Source organism: Neopsephotus bourkii, unplaced genomic scaffold (genome assembly GCF_033783945.1).
Source record: "Neopsephotus bourkii isolate Nb327-2 ecotype Australia unplaced genomic scaffold, CSIRO-AGI_Nbou_v1 NB_1760, whole genome shotgun sequence".
Lineage (NCBI taxonomy): Eukaryota > Metazoa > Chordata > Aves > Psittaciformes > Psittacidae > Neopsephotus > Neopsephotus bourkii.
The window spans coordinates 7,111,054-7,127,261 of record NW_026902234.1 but is presented as its reverse complement, the minus strand read 5'-3'; the positions used below and the strand labels follow the sequence as shown (position 1 = coordinate 7,127,261).

At 45.3% G+C, this 16,208-nt stretch overlaps 1 protein-coding gene across 1 annotated transcript in view; it reads right to left on the bottom strand.

Moving 5' to 3' along the window:
• The window catches only part of SH3RF3 (SH3 domain containing ring finger 3), a 247,016-nt gene extending 231,132 nt beyond the window's left edge, over positions 1-15,884 (bottom strand). The window contains exon 1 of the mRNA XM_061377606.1: positions 15,375-15,884. Coding sequence (XP_061233590.1) covers positions 15,375-15,776 — 402 coding nt within the window. The 5' untranslated portion in view covers positions 15,777-15,884. The remainder of the gene's footprint in view (positions 1-15,374) is intronic.
• Between the last annotated feature and the right edge of the window lie 324 nt (positions 15,885-16,208).

Here is a 16,208-nt window from a genome sequence, read left to right as displayed (position 1 = left end):
TCAAGTGCCATAACTTGAGCACAGTGCTCGAGTCTGGGGGCGTGCGATTGCTCCTTGGCTCCACCATGCTGGTAAACGGTCGCTTTGGACGTGCTTTAACTTCTCATCTATAAAGGGAGCACTGATATTTATTGTTTTCTAAAAAGCAATCTGTGGAGTTAAGAAACGTTAACTAAAGATATCACTGTTTATTAAAGAACTGGAAACTGTAACATAAGGTCAGAAATTTACTGTTGTTCAGAAACAGACTATCCCCATAGCCAAATGTAATCAATCCATTAAAAACGAGACTATACTTGCTGTGGATGTCAAACAATTTACCCACTATAAACCTTTCTGCAAATCAAAATAATTTCTCCAGCAAAGTTGTGATGGAATAAAGAGAAGGGAACGCCTCTATATTTGCTCAATTCTGTATTCAATTTGGAAGCATTATACCCAAAGAAACCCTTCAGGACAAAAATGCAATTTTTCCTATAGTGTCTTCACTGCATCAAGATGATTAGGAATCAACAGTAGAGATCGCATATTGTAACCTCCCAAAACATATAAACATTCATTTAACAATATTTATTTGTCACTGTCTGTAGCTATGTCTGACGTCCTATTTTCTGTGCCCATTCTCTGGTCATAGAGACAGAATCACAGAATGGTTTGGGTTGGAAGGCACCTTAGAGATCATCTCATTCCAACTCACATGCCATGGGCAGGGGCACCTTCCACTGGACCAGGTTGCTCAAAGCCCCATCCCGCCTGGCCTTGAACAGTGCCAGGGATGGGGCAGCCGAAGCTTTTCTGGGCAACCTGTGCCAGTTTCTCACCACCCTCACAGTGAAGATTTTCTTCCTTACATCTAATCTAAATCTACCCTCTTTCAGTTTAAAACTGTTACTCATTGTTCTATCACTATAAGCCCTGGTAAAAAAAAAAAATAAAAAAAATCTGTATATATCTATCTTTCATATAAGTGCCATTTAAGTACTAAAAGGCTGTCATGAGGTCTCCTCAGAGCCTTGTTTTCTTCAGGCTGAACAACAAAAACTCTCTCAGCCTGTCTCCATCGGAGAGGTGCTCCAGCCCTCAGAGTATCTTTGTGGCCCTCCTCTGGTCCTGGCCTAACAGGTCAACATTTGTTTTGTACAGGGGACCCCCGAGCTGGACACAGTACTCCAGGTGGGGTCTCACAGAGCGCAGAATCACCTCCCTCAACCTGCTTGGGCTTTTGATCCAGCCCAGGATACAGTTGGCTTTCTGGGCTGCAAGAACACATTGCTGATTCCTGTCCAATTTTTCATCCACCAGTACCCCCAAGTTCTTTTCCACAAGGCTGCTCTCAGCCCATTTTTAACCCAGTTTGCACTGATAGCGGTGGTTTCCCCACATGTAGGACTTTGCATTTGGCCTAGTTGAACTTCATGAGGTTTGCATGAGCCCACTCCTCAAAGTGGTCTGTCATGGTCTCTCTGGATGGCATTCCTTCCCTCCAGCATATCAACAGCACCACACAGTTCGAGGTGTCAGCTACAAACTTGCTGTGGGTGCAGTCAGTTCCACTGTATATTCCATTAATAAAAATATTGAACAGTATCAGCCCCAGTACAGACCCCTGAGGAACACCACATGTAACTGATCTCCATTTGGACATTGACAATTTATTTGGTCCACCTCTGCTCCAATAGTTAGAAATGGGTAGGGAGCACCTGTGGCTGCTCAGAAACAGCTTTGTACCACAGGCACTCAGCCACCCCATATGGAAGAGTTTCTGGAGCTAAATGGTGATGGTGATGGGGCAGAGAGACAATGTCAAGGGGGCTATGACAATTGGGCTGGCTGAAGTACTGGTGCCCAGGTGGCTGTGAGCAGCAAAGGGCACAGGCAGCATGGGATCAGAGTGAGCCATGAGGGTTTATGAGCTGTCACCTCACATCAAGCCTGAGTAAAAACACAATGCATCCCCCACACTCCAAGGGAGAATCAGCAAAAACCTTCCATGGCCAGAGCCCATCCGGAAACACAGTGGCCAGGACGCAGCTTCTGTGCAAGACCTTTTGTTACTGGCAAAATTGTTTCTCTTTGCTTCTTGTGTATGAAAAGAAAGTAAATACATGAAGAAAGAGGGGAAAGGTAAATCTATTCATGGCATGCAGAGAAGAAAATAGTCATACCTGACAGACCTAAAGTGAAATAATATAGCAACTCCATCAGCGCAAACCATTATCCTGAATAATATTTGCACCAGATCAATGAAGCAAAGCTATTTGAATGATGTTTTTCGAGGTCTTCCTAGGAAGGAGACAATTCCCTTCCAGCAACACTCTCAAAAACAGCTCTGCTGAAGTGCTACGATACTGCTACTTACTACAGTAGTGATTTCTCACACCTCCCACCAAAACTGAGTCACAGTCCTAAAGAGCAGATCTGCCAAGTAGCACATTACTCACTTTCTTTCCTTCATTAATTACTGGGAAAAAAAAAACAACAAAAGCTACAAACAACAAAACTGTGTTTGTTTGAAGTTCATTCAGACAAAGCTACTAAACAGCTAGGCTACTGAACACTATGATGGTCAGGATATTCCCATACAATTACTTTCCTGGGGCTATATGACTTCAAAAAGTGAAATGCTGCTATCAAGGCAGCTTTTAAAGCACTTCATCTGCCAAAGAAACCCTCTCAGGGTGGGGTGAGACACAACAAAAAAAACAAAAAGTAACCTTTACCATTATGCCTGAGATTCACTCTGGTCTTTATCTGCTTGCTGCCCATCGCTCCGGGTTTACATGCTAATGAGACAACTTGAGGTTCACCACAGTCTTAGCTCTGTTTGGCTCCAATTTATTTCACTAGCACTGGAAAGGAATCTCTGAGTCAGGGAGTCAGCATCACTATCCAAAACCTTTAAGTCATGAGTTGACTCATCAAAGAAGCACATGTTCATCAAAAGCATCAGAGCAGCTGAGGAACCACAACTCTATCCAGTTTCTCATGATCTCTCATTTTAAATGTGAGCTGATTCTTTTCACCCCTATCCTGAGCCAATAAAAAGTTTCCCTCTGATAGCTATGGAGAGGATTAAATGAAAATGCTTCTCCTCCATCCCAGATCCTAAAAAAGCCCCACTTTCATCACAATTTTCATAACCAGAGGAATTCATTCTCAAGTGATCAAACAGGAAAGGGCCCCTCTGACAGGGCAGCATCCTAGTTCAGAAAATATAAGCATTACATGATTTGTATCGCTGAGGGAATTTCAACTTCTATTTTGTATAAAGTCTAACTAGAATAACAAAAATCCAAAACACATTAAAGAGGCTGGAGTAATTGGAATAACTCCCAGAATTTTTAAGTCTCATTTGATGAAAAATTAAGAACTAGAAAGAGTTGAAAAACATCATCCACTGGGAACATACCCTCTGCTACCCCAGACTGTGCCCCTTTTATTGTCACCTTGGTGCACTCGGAATCCTCCTCCTGTGTTCATGGGCAGGACACAGCTGCCACAGGACACTGCTGCTGTTTTCTAAACAGGAGGTGGCGTACGTTAAGAGTGGTCAAAGCAGTGTTAGTCTAAAGTGGTTTAATTTGACAAGAAATATGCCACAGCACAAGCCCCATTTCAGCTGCAGCACCACAGAGATGCTCGTCAGCAACAGTTGGCCACATCCCTGGTGTAGCTGAAGTTTCCAGGCTGTGAGAGGGTGGAACAGAGACTCAAAAAAGATAGTTCAATGTGCTCTCCATATCTTATTAGTCTGGTTACTGACTGCACTCCCAATCTACAATGCTGTCAGGGCAAATTCTCCCTAAACACTCCTCATATTTTTAAGATTAAGCTATCGCACAAGCCCTACTCCCACAGGAAACCAAACATCCAAAATAATCCTCTCCCATCTTCTGCACAGACCCGTGCTGCCATTCAGTATGATTAAACACGGTACAGTCATCCCATTCTTAGCTACCTCTGAGCACACCCCTTTCCCAGTGTCCCTGACCACTAGCATTACCAGTGACTTGGGAAGCATTTCATCAACCATGTGGCAAGAGGTCATCTCCCTCACCCTTCTCTGCACCCACCACACAGAAGACTGATGGTGCCTGAAAGCTGGGTTCTGCAACATAGGCTAGAAAGGATGTGTTAACATGGGAGGTTAATGATTCAATAGCCACAAGTGCCTGTGCCTCCACTCCTGACACTGGCAGATGCCCTGACCCACTGAAGAGCAAAGATGCGTATGGAGAAGGAAGGACAGAAGAGCCATAGCCTACCCCCTAGACGGGCTGTTCCTGCCTGCTCCTGCCTGCTGGCTGTCTTCATCTAGAGACAAAGTGCTACAGAAATGACACAGATCCTTTCCTGGATCTTGTGTTGTCACTAATAACAAAACAGTTTGCCGCAGGGGTTTTCAGTTTTAGTAACTTTTTAAAGTTGGGCAAAACATTTGGGAGGAGGGATGTGTTAAAGGACATGACAAACTCCCCTGAGTCTCCCAGAGAAATGCAGTGAATTGATGTGCCTAACCCATTTCCCGCTCTCATTTGACAGCAGGCAGGGCTCACCTCAGCTCTACACACTGCAGAAGGCAGCAAGTTTGATGATTTTATTTTATTAAGGGTAGAATAGGCAAAACAAATTCTTGCAACAGAGATTTCGACAGCATAAAATTAATATGAAACAAACATTAAAAGCGGAGAAACTGGAAAACAAAAGCCCCGTGGCTCTCTACACCTCTGCACCTCTTTCAGTGTGTTGCTGGCAAGACAAAGGGAGGAAGAGAGGAAGACACCAGCCTTCCCCTTAGCTATTTGCTTTCTTGGTTTTGAGGCCTGGGATGAGTGGGAGATGGCCATTCAAATCTGACTGTTGAGTTTCTGTTTGCTAGTAAGCACAAAATAACCTCTGCCTGGCTGAACAGTATTATTATAGATCCTGAAGCCTACACAGCCCCTTCTTTAAAGTGTGCTAAATAATTTTTAACAGCAATGTTATAAATACGTACTCAGATAAAAGCGAGACTGCATATAAAAGGAAGTCCTGTGTTTATCAGAAGAACAGATAAAACTCAAGCTAGGGAAAAATAAAGTTTACTTTCTGCAATATAGATCAAAACCACCATCCTTTCGGAATATAATTTACTGATTTTTCATTATTAAAAAAGTATGATTGGTTTAGATTTTACATTGCTGCATGACTGTGAAACATAAATACCCATATGCTTTCCACTATGATCTAATACCACAATTACCTACACAGCAGAAGAGAATAAGCAAAAAAAAAATTCACCTCATGGCTGTCAACTATTACTTTACTGTATTTTATGACAAGTATGTATGACTGTATTCTCTAAGGGCTCTTTTATGGTTTGTTTCAGAAAGGAAGTATGCAAAAGAACGAGGCTCTTCACACAAAAACTCTTGGCTGAAACGCAAGATGCTCTGGACTGAACATGAAGCTGTCCACGCCTGCCTCTTCCACGGCACTGCGCCCTCCCCCCATAGAGCTGGCGAGCAGCAGCAGCCCCAGAGCTGATGAATCCTGCCCACTCAACGTGCTGCAGCTCACGCTTCTGCCAGGAAAGCCTGTGCTATTTCTGTCTCTTATCTCTTGACATTTTAGTACAGAATTATGAGGAGGCTCGGCCACGAGGAACGGAAGAGTCTGTTATGATGGGCTGCAGCATCGTCAAGGGACAGGCACCTTGCAGCAGGCTGGTACCTATTCCTACACATCCCCTCCAGCCAAGCCCCTGCTGAACATCCCTCCTCCCTCATCTGACAATGCAGATCTGTATTTTGGGGGTGCAAGAGAAGGCTGCATACGTGCACACCTATCATCCCTCGAACAGGCATGCTCTGTCCCAGGGGGTCACCATGGGCAGAGATGTAGCAGAACCAGCCACTGCACCATGATACAATATACACCCATGCCTAACCCATGGTGACAATACTGCAAAATTTACTGAATTGGATGTGAGCTCAAAAACAATGCATGGAGCAGGCTTTTCTGACAAAAAAATATACACTATGGGAGATCACAGAATCATAGAATGGCTTGGGTTGGAAGGGACCTTAAAGATCATGTAGTTCCAACCCCCTGCTATGGGCAAGCACACCTTCCACTAGACCAGGCTGCTCAAAACCCCATGCAACCTAGCCTTGAAGATACATATATATATATATTACACACATACATACATGTATTTGTGTGTGTGTTGTCTTATTTACAGATAATTAAATGTTAATGGAAGTCAATCTAAACAAAATCAATCAAAATCCTTTTACTTTACTGCTTTAAAATAATTAAAAAATCATAAAATTATTACTCTTACTGGAAAGGAAAACATATTGATTTGCTTGTAGAGATGACAATACAGCAAACCTGATACAAGCTGCAATAAATGCCTTACAAAACATGTAAGAAGGCAGCCAAGAAAAAGGCAGCCTGCTAAAAGCTGTTTCAAAATTAAATTAGAAATCAAAAAGTAAATTCATAAAGTCATGTCTTTTTATAGTAACTCACAGAGGAGCTTTTGATTGAAATTAATCTGAAATTAATCCGCAAATAAACATGTTCAATAATATTTACTGAAAGGATCGTTTAGTAAAGTAAATATGATAGTGCTTGTATTTGGCTGACTTCTTGGCTGTCACTCAGAAGGCAGTCAGGAGGCAGCACACCAAACATAGCAGGGTCCCCTTCGTTTGGTAAAGATACCACAGTATCTTTAACCAAAGTACATTCAGACCTGCACAATCAACAGTTTAGATCTCTTTCCCTCTACCCATTTTGCACCTAAACCCCTCTAATGATACATCAACTGCAGCAATTAATGAACCTTTGTCCAGAAGGGGAAAGACTTTAACAGCTTAATTAGACAGTAATACATATTAAAATCAAATATTATTCAGATGATGTGTCTATTCTAGTCCTCCCTCTGAAAATAACCGTGACTGTAGGAGAACTGATCATTAGCATTTTGATAACAATCTTGCCAGCCTTCTGTTGAAATATTTTCTCTTTAAACTAAAACTGGGATTTGTTATCTCATGCCAGCAGACCATTCTAAAATTAGCAATGGCCAGCTCATATTGGAGCTGGATCAGATTTTTAAAAAACCTGGGAAAAAAGTTAATGCTAACTTGCCTGAATAATCACACTCATGCCTGTTGCTGTAGCAGCAGAAAGACACTCTAAGCACTGACTAAGAAGCAACCTCTTCCCATAAATACCATTTTTGTGCACAAAAGGCACTCCTTAACCATATAGAGCATTAGTTTCACTTGTCTGATAAATCATATTCCAGCTGACAGCCAACACAAGGGACAAATTCCTCACTATCACAAATCCTTGAGGCATCTTCAAAACAAAACATACCTCAGTGCTGCAGAGCAGGAAAGGGCTTTGTACCTTTGTTGCATTGCCTTTGAGAGGAGACAAAAACTCCTCAGCATCCCTGAGTCAGGCTATGTTATGTGATCACCATGGTGAAAAAAACCAGTCCCATCTCTCTCTTTTATTAATTAGTGAATCCCACAGCCTTCCCCCTTCTGGCACCCACACGCAAACCGGACAGCAAAGCCTTCTAGTTTCCAAAATGGGACAAGACACAGACCTGCTGCAGAAACAGCTTTACAGCACTCGTGAGGACGTGCGTCCCACAGAAACCCCTGCCCTCAGTTCAACCACATGCAAACAGACTGCTCACACCAAAAATCCCAACTGCTTCCAACAGGACAAGAAGCCAAACTTCAGCAGAGGCCAACCCATGCTTTGAAAGTGCCAGAAACCAGTTGCGTGACAAACCCACCTGCAGGTTTTGCTATTTAACCCCTTGATAACTGGACTGCAGATGTGATGGACAAAATCTGATGCCAGGCACCAGGCCCTCCTGATGACCTTCAGAAGAGGGGCAGAGGAGGCTCCGTTAGCTCCTTTGGGCAGGTATCATTGCCTGAGCCCACAGGTGACCCCAGCTAACAGTGGCCAGCACACAAGAAGTTCTGTGCAGCCAACAGAAGTTATGCTTAAAAGACTGGGCAGAAAGCGCTCTTATTTCCAGATGTTTTACATTTTTCTCTCTACTTTTGAAAACAAAATGTCTTTTTAATACCAAAAGTAATATTCCCTCCATCTGTCCTTTCATTCTTCTGAACTGAGAGACATCACATGTACATGCATCATTAAATTAATGTTTGTTCTTGTTAAGCAACTAAAAAAGCTCAAATTACATGCAAAGACAATCACATTAAATAGTTGGGCACACGCTGTGGGTTTGGGGTTTTTTTTTAAGCTATCCAAACAATTTTAAAGGTTTTCAGCAATGCTCCAGCAACATAAGCAAAACTTCCCACAAAGCGGAGGTAACGAGTTTAGCATTACTGCTGAGGAAGACGGTAACAGAGCCAAGCAAGTAAAACCAGCACATCAGCCACCCCACCACCACCCCGAACTGTCAGGAAAAGGCATGGCTCAAGCTGTAGGAGGAATCTGAACTGGCAGGAGAAAGAGGAGCTGGGGCTGGCAAATGGGGAGAACCTTTTCCCAGGCCCATCTGCATGATGCACTAGAAAGAAATTTCTCTCACTTTTTTCACCCTCATTTTTTGGTTTGGGGTTGGGGCTTTTACTTTCTTTTTTTTTTTTTTTTTTTTTTTTGCATAATGGTTAGGACAGCAACTTTCCAGCTGAAGTACTGGTCTGTTCTAAGCAAGAGGCTTCTGTAATCAGGAGTAGCTTGGGTTGGTGCAAGGCTAGGGATAAACAGGTAGCTTTCAGCTGACACTGCGTCTCCCTGTTGCTCCCTCCCCAGCTGCAGAAGCACAGCTGCTGAGAGAGCTGGGGCAAGGCCAAGGTCATGCAGCTTTCTCAAATCCCGTAGTTTATCTTTGTCCAGGCTCCCGTGTCCTATTAGAACTAATGTTGGGCTCTTCCCATGACAGCTTACCCCAGACTGGGAAAACCTGTTGTAAAATACCAGATTTTAACAAGACTGCATTGAAAAAGATTCAGCTTGATATGTGATGAGTGAGTGCCAGAAAACTGAAACCACATGCGTCCTGAACAGTTTTGATCCGTACTCCCTGAAATCTGAATGAATCCAGTGCAGTAGAGGTCAGCAATTACAATGTTGCAATTCTTAAAGACATTAATCAAAGTGAAATATTAGTTACAAGTGGCCTTCTGAAGCTTAAGGAAAGGCTTATAAAGAGGAGTGACTTACGACTTCAGAAGAAAGTGGCATCCCAGAGTTACAGATATTACAGGTGGGTTACTGAAGTGCAAGAGAGAATTATGGTTTTTATCTGAACTCTAAGCAGTGCTTCTTAAAAGAAACAGCATGAAATGTTGAACAGAATAGTGAAATTAGAGGGGACATTCTAAATACGACAGTGGAATACCCAGACAGACTTTGCAAGTTGAAAGTGTAACAGGATTATCAACCTAAAATTATGAGACGGCAAGCAAAAATAACTCTAGACTATAAGAAGGAAACTTCCCAGAGCATAAAATCCGCCATGGCATAAATAAAACATTGATGTAGCATTTTATGTGGCAGCTTATTAACCGCATGGACAAAGCTTTGTCTAGAAAGAGCACACGTAGCCTCCCCCTGACCTGCAAGCACAGGCACACAGCATTAACAACAGTCTGACCTGTTGGGCACCCAGCCAGCCCCAGGAGTCTGCCTGAACATGAACTGATAAGATTAGAAACAAGGAATACAGTGTAACGTTACAGCCCATACACAGCACTCATTGCTGCATCCCTGCATCGATGTTCCCTGCAAACCAAGTGCAGCATCTCTGCCAAACCCCATTCAACAGCAGAAAATAACTGTCCTAGCTTCAGTGTATACCATTGGTGCTTTTTATCTCCCCAAATCCCAGCCTCCCTAATAATAACTCTGTGTTTGTAAGGCAGCTTCCCTCTGAAGATCACGAAGCACACGAGGGTGGGTGAATGCTACTGGGGCAGGTTTTCAGCTGGGAGACATACAGCTCAGAAAGTTCATGCAGCTCACCAGAGGTCAATGGCCACATTCTGCACAGAACCATGCTCTCCTTTCTGTGCCTTAAAACCACAGCAGTACTGTCTCCCCGAGCAGCAAACAGCAGAGGTTTAGGGGAGGTGGGTAAAAATCCCCAGAATTAAAACGTACACAGGTTCTTAGGGCTGAGCCGAGCAAGTCTATCCATCTCTCTGAGTAACCAGCTACTGAACACTGTCATATGCTAAGCGTTACCAGCGTTTGTCATGAATCATTCAGAGGGATGACGTGCAGGGATTAAACTTAGCATTCACATTTGTCAGCAAGAGGTGTCCCAACAGAGGCATGTAACACTGACACAAACTAACAGGAAAGGTCTAGGGCTAGCAGCACGATGTCCGCTCCATAGCCCCACAACCCTTCCAGGTGTGATTGAGCTGGCCACCCCAATCCAGAAGGAAAAGTCCATTGTCAACACAGGCACCTTTTGGCCACATCAGGCCCATGTTTTTTTTTCTCTCTTGCAAGTAAAAGTTAACAGCATCATCCAAATATGGGCAAAAATACTCCACTTGTGGAAAATGTAATGAACATGAAATGTGCAAATGGCAGGTTTTCTGAAAAGCATCGAATGATGAATTTCCCTGACTCAGCCCCTCAGCAATCGCCTCTCCTATGCTCACTCAATTCTGTGAGGACAGCTGTAATTGCTGTGATTTTAGATACTCCTGGCTGCATTTTTCACAGTCCCCTTTGGTGTGATTGTTAATCTCCTGCACCGAAATACATTTTTTAGCCATCTGCCAGATTAAAAAAAAAATCGTCAAGATCAGAGACTTTAACATGTGGAGCACCAGTCCTATTTGGATGGCTTTGCACCGAAGTTCAGGCACTGGGCAGCCAAACTGCAATATCAGAAGCAACTAAGTCAGACAGAAAAAACACAAGTTAGGTAAGTCCATCAGCCTATGCATACCGTGTGCTGCTGAGAAGAAAGGCATTCCTATCTGTGCAAAACTGATCATTAAAAAGTCAAGATGAAGAGTTTCCCCTGATCAAGACGGAGTATGCTCCTATAGAACCCACTGCTTCTTGTGAGGGATATAAATGCTCATAAATGCCAGACTTCATCTGCTTCTTCCTGCAGAACCCAGGGTGGCATCTTCACCTGATAAGCAATGTATTTAAAAAGGAAATGCAGCAGCAGAAAATCACTGCAAGGTCTGCTTCATGTTCAACCTACTGTAACCAGTGTAGGATGAAGCAAGACTCACAAAAAATAATGACTCAATGTCTCTTTTGGAGAATTTCTACAAACAGAGCAACTGAAAAGCCTTGATAACAAATTAGCACTACTCCCTCTGCTTTTCAAACTTGTGTGAAGCCAAGGGTAGTAACCTTTCCCCTGGGCTAGCAAATGGCAGCCTTTCACCCAAAACAGCGAAATAGCCCTGCAAAAGCTGATGCATGGGAGAAGCATCTAGTGCAATACAGAGGAGCGCAGCCCATCCGTCACTTCACTCAAGCATGCTGACATATCATTTTCCTTGTGTGCACATCGTACTGTCTACCATTACCTACATCCCAGCCTGGTAATGTGCCACATGCCTGTCTGTCACTTTGGCCATGTTCGTTATTCTGGGAAAACCAGAGACATGTTTTGTTTTTCTAGGTTGTTTCTTTTTCATGCAAATGTTGTTCTCAGTTTGTATTGCAAGCAAGCAAGCAATAAGCCCCACACCTGGAGTGGGAGACGCCTGGTTTGGGAGGAAATTACTAAAGACTTGAATGCATTTAACTGGCTATTAGACCTTGAGAACTCCTGGAAAAAAAAAAAAAATTCTGAGTGAGAAACTGCAATAATTAAAAAAAAAAAACCCCAAAGCAACAATAAAACAACAACAAAAAAAAACCAAACCAAAACCCCACACTCAGTGAAGAAGGCAGATTTACCATAATGCCTCAACAATCTAAGGGAGCCATTTTCTTTGACAGAACCTAAATTCCCCAAGCGGTTTGACAGTGGTAATGGAAACAGAGGAGCCAATAAATTATAACCTTGTGGGTAATGTGCCTACCATTATAAACCACTCTTAGCCTCCTGCTTTATCCCCTGGGAGGGGGGCACTCCAGCAGTTGCTGGATTTCCTCTCCCCACTTCTTCCAGTGTGCTCTTTCAGCAGCCAGACCCTTTTATAATGTCTAATACTATACTCTGCATATACAGAGCATCTTTAATGTGAATGTCACAAGATATACCATTTAGAAACAAGACTATTGTGGGGTTTTTTACAGGGTGAAATAGAGGCATTGGGAGACTAACTGGTTTACTAAAAGTCACATACCACTGTGTACCCATATAATGTCAAATATTTTCCAAGCAGGTATTAGCAGATAAACAACACTTTGAGATCTTTCATGATGAAGGTGCATACCATATATCTTAAAACACCAAAGTATTTTGGAAGCATTTCTGCAGACAACTTTAGGACCAGCTGCAGTGTCAGCTCATCCCCACCCCAGCCTCTCTCACACTGGGGTTCAGCACCCTGGATAGACCGAAGCCATGGGAAAAGAAGGACTAAAGACCAGATAAGGAAATACAAATCCCTGAGAGTGTTGCCAAAGTCATAAACAGCATTTGTTGATTTTAGAAATACTGTCTATACAAAGAAGGCTTCCCTAAAGTATAAGGTGTAGAAGCAAAACACAGGTGTAACAGCAACACAAAAGCTGGCCCTGCTCTGTCTTCAAAGGTTAATTAAAATTCTCATAGAAACAGATCCCTGGTGTGATTCTAACATATCGGTCTGAGAATGTGGGCAAGTCTGAAGTCTGATGGAAGTGACCTTGGCTCTCTGCCATTACATTTCATAATTAGCAGTTTCCTTCCTAACCAAAAAGCCCAGGATGGTATGTCCCATTTTATATACCACACTACCTAAAATGAAAGGTATTAATTAGTAAAATAATGTAATTTGCATTTAAGCCCCAGGCAGCAAATCTACAGCAATTTCTGAAATTAATATATATATATCATAAAGAATCACTTTCAAGGGAGCTAAGCTGTCAAAGACCAACATAACACTAAAAGGGATGCAATTCTGCTCCTCAGTATCAGCCTCAAAAAGCCTAATTCTAGGCTCATTTGTACCATCTATTGTTTAGTACAGAGAGAGGTTCTGTACTTGTCTCCAGGATAGCTCAGCAATCAGCTGTATCAGCAGCTCCAAGGAGGATTATTCTCCCCTGATGCTTTTTTTTAAAGCAGATTAGTTCAGACTTTCTTTCACTGTAATGAACCTTGTAAGGATCAAGAACACTGCATTGATTTCCAAGATAAAATTGTGTTGTTGGTCAAAAGGCCAAACAAATAGCTTTACAGACTCACTCTGCCCTAGCAAACCCACTGCCCCAGAATCACCCATGAGTCCCAGCAAGGGTTAAAACCTGCAGCTGTTAACCATAAAAGCCAAAATGTGATTCTCAGGTCATGTGCAACTTTGCGTTCTATAAATTCAGATGGGTAACGCCACACACAGAAACAGACAAAAGAGCTGAAGATGCTCACCGAAGCGCTATTCAATCAAAGCCAGATAATGATAGAATGTGATGTGTTTTTATTTACCATATGATAATCTGCAATAATGGCTATGGAAGTGACTTCTTAAAAGCCTGCCAATTTACGGCAAAATCATGAACATTCAACTTCTCTAAAAATTTGCATAAACACCTAAAATTACTCTCAAGTAACTTTCTCCATCAAGCAGTTCCTTACATGCACACCTCCCTGCAACATCCTAGCTTGTCTACAATTTAAAGGTATGCAAACCAGAGATTGCCTTCTGCTGTATGGTCACAAAAGCTTAGTCAGGGGGCAACACCCTGCCTCAACAACACAAATCCTGTGGGTATAGTAAGCCTTACATGCAGATCCTACCTCCCATGAGAGAACACTACCTGGACACCAAACCAGACTGTATTTTAAACTGCCTAGTGAATGCAAACTTCTATTTTTGTAATGCTGAAACTCAAGATGACAGGAGTTATCTGCTACAACAAACCCGCAACACTAAGTTTAGTTGAAAGACAAACAAGTAAAGAAGCAGAGGGCAGAATCTCACTGCCTGTTTTCTTCTTTAAATTACAACAAATTGTTATTAAATACCTGAAGATCATTGAGGACTACAGTTCAGTAATAAAGAATCTACTCTTCCAGAAATACTGATGAGCATATTTCACGTCAGATTCCAAAACTGAATGTTACGGATCAATGTATGGCATTTGCCATCATTTCCTGTAGGCAAAACTTCAAAATGCCAGTACAGGTCTGTTTGCTTTTCTCAGGAAAAAAAAAAAAAAAAAAAAGGAAATTAAGTAATTGAAACATTTTTATAGTGATACAACTTCACAAGTTATCCCTGCACTGACCTTTCAACATCAAAAGCCTGTACACCAACCTACAGCTCAAGCAGGTTTCATGACAGATCAAAGATAAATTAAATATATCCATCATATATATGACATAACAAATATGAAGTTCACAATCGTCAGGTCCACTCTCCTAAAGAAGTCCTATAGCAAAAATTGTATCGTATCAAATTAGACCATAATTCCAAACACTGTAAGGAATTGATCTCATCCCCTTTCAGTCAATGAAAACCTTGACATGGATTTTAAAGGGAGCAAGACCGGGCACTCGATTGCAGTTTTAAAATAAATAAATGCAGATGCTGCAGTACTCGCGTTCAATAAATCACACACCTTATGCATAAAAATGAAATTACACTCCCTTGGGAGAGGAAACTTCAGCTTCAAGCCCCACTCAGTTCTGGCTGGCAGGACTCTCTGTGGCTTTAACCACACACGCTGCGCCCGGGAGAGGAGAACTCGGGCCGATTAGTAAGAGGGGTGATGAAAGCGCCGGTGCGGGACCGGCCGAGTGTCCCCGCAGGCAGCACGGAGGCGAGAGCCAGCTCCTGCCTGCACCTGACAGGCACCTGGCAGAGGCCGACACGCCGAATGAAAGCGGTTTCGAGGCACTTTGCAGTTCTTAACTCCGGGAGCCACGTCCAGCTCCGCTACACCGGGGGCTGCCCCGGGGCCCGTCGGTGCGGTAGCTACCAGCCAGCCAGTGCGAGTCCCTGCGGAGGGTCCCGGGGCTCCGCCGGCCCCTCCCGCCTCCCCGAGTACTTTGAGGACAGCCCTGGCCGAGCCTCCCCGAGCCTCCCATCTTTACATCACGGGGGGACACAACCGCAGCTACCGACCGCAGCTGCGGGGAGCGGCCCACACCGCACTGCCCCGCCGGGACACTGCCCGCTGGACGTCCCGAGTGCGAACCGGGGCCGCACACACGCCCGACCGCTCCCCCCGGTCCCGGCACCCACCTTTCCCAGCAGGGCGCTGCGGCTGGCGGCCGCCAGCTCCCGCAGGCTGGCGGCGGCCGAGGCGGCGGCGGCGGCGACGGCGCTGGGGGCGGCAGCGGCGGCGGTCTGGGGGTACGAGGGGGCCGCGGCGCTCGGGCTGCCGCTGGCGCCCCCGGCGGCGCGGGGCCGTTGTCGGATGCCGTCCAGGAGGCGGACGAGGAGGATGTTGGCGGGCAGCTCGTCCACGCCGCAGCCCACCAGGATGCGGCACTCGGGGCAGCGCAGCTCGTGGCGGGAGCTGACGATGCTCTCCAGGCAGCGGCGGCAGAAGGTGTGCTGGCACGGCAGCACCTTGGCCGTGGTGTCCAGCCGCTCCAGGCACACGGAGCACTCCAGCAGGTCCAGCAGCGACGACTCGTCCATCGCCGCCGCCGGCTCCCGCTCGGCCGCCGCTCCGTCGCCGCTCCACCGCCCCCTCGCCTCCGCCTCCGCCCCCGCCCCGCCGCCGCCGCCGCCTCCGCCCCCCCTCCGCGGGGCAGCGCAGGGCCCCGACGCCCCTAGGGCCGCCACGGCCGCCGGCGGAGGGGGGGGGCCAGCAGCGGCGCGGCGGGGGCCATCAGGGCGGCGGGGGTGCGCGAGGAGGCGGCGGCGGGGCTGCCCCCGGCGGCGGACCGCGGCAACCTCGGGGGCTGCCTGCGCGGCGCTGCCCACCGCCGTGCGGCGCAGCGGCGATGCCAGCGGCGCGGAGCGGTGCGGTGCGGGAGGAGGGCACCTGCCCGCCCGCGCCTCCTCCCGCCGCCCGGCGCGGCGAGGCTCAGCGACTGCGGCGGGGCCCGGCTCGGCCCGGAGAGCGGC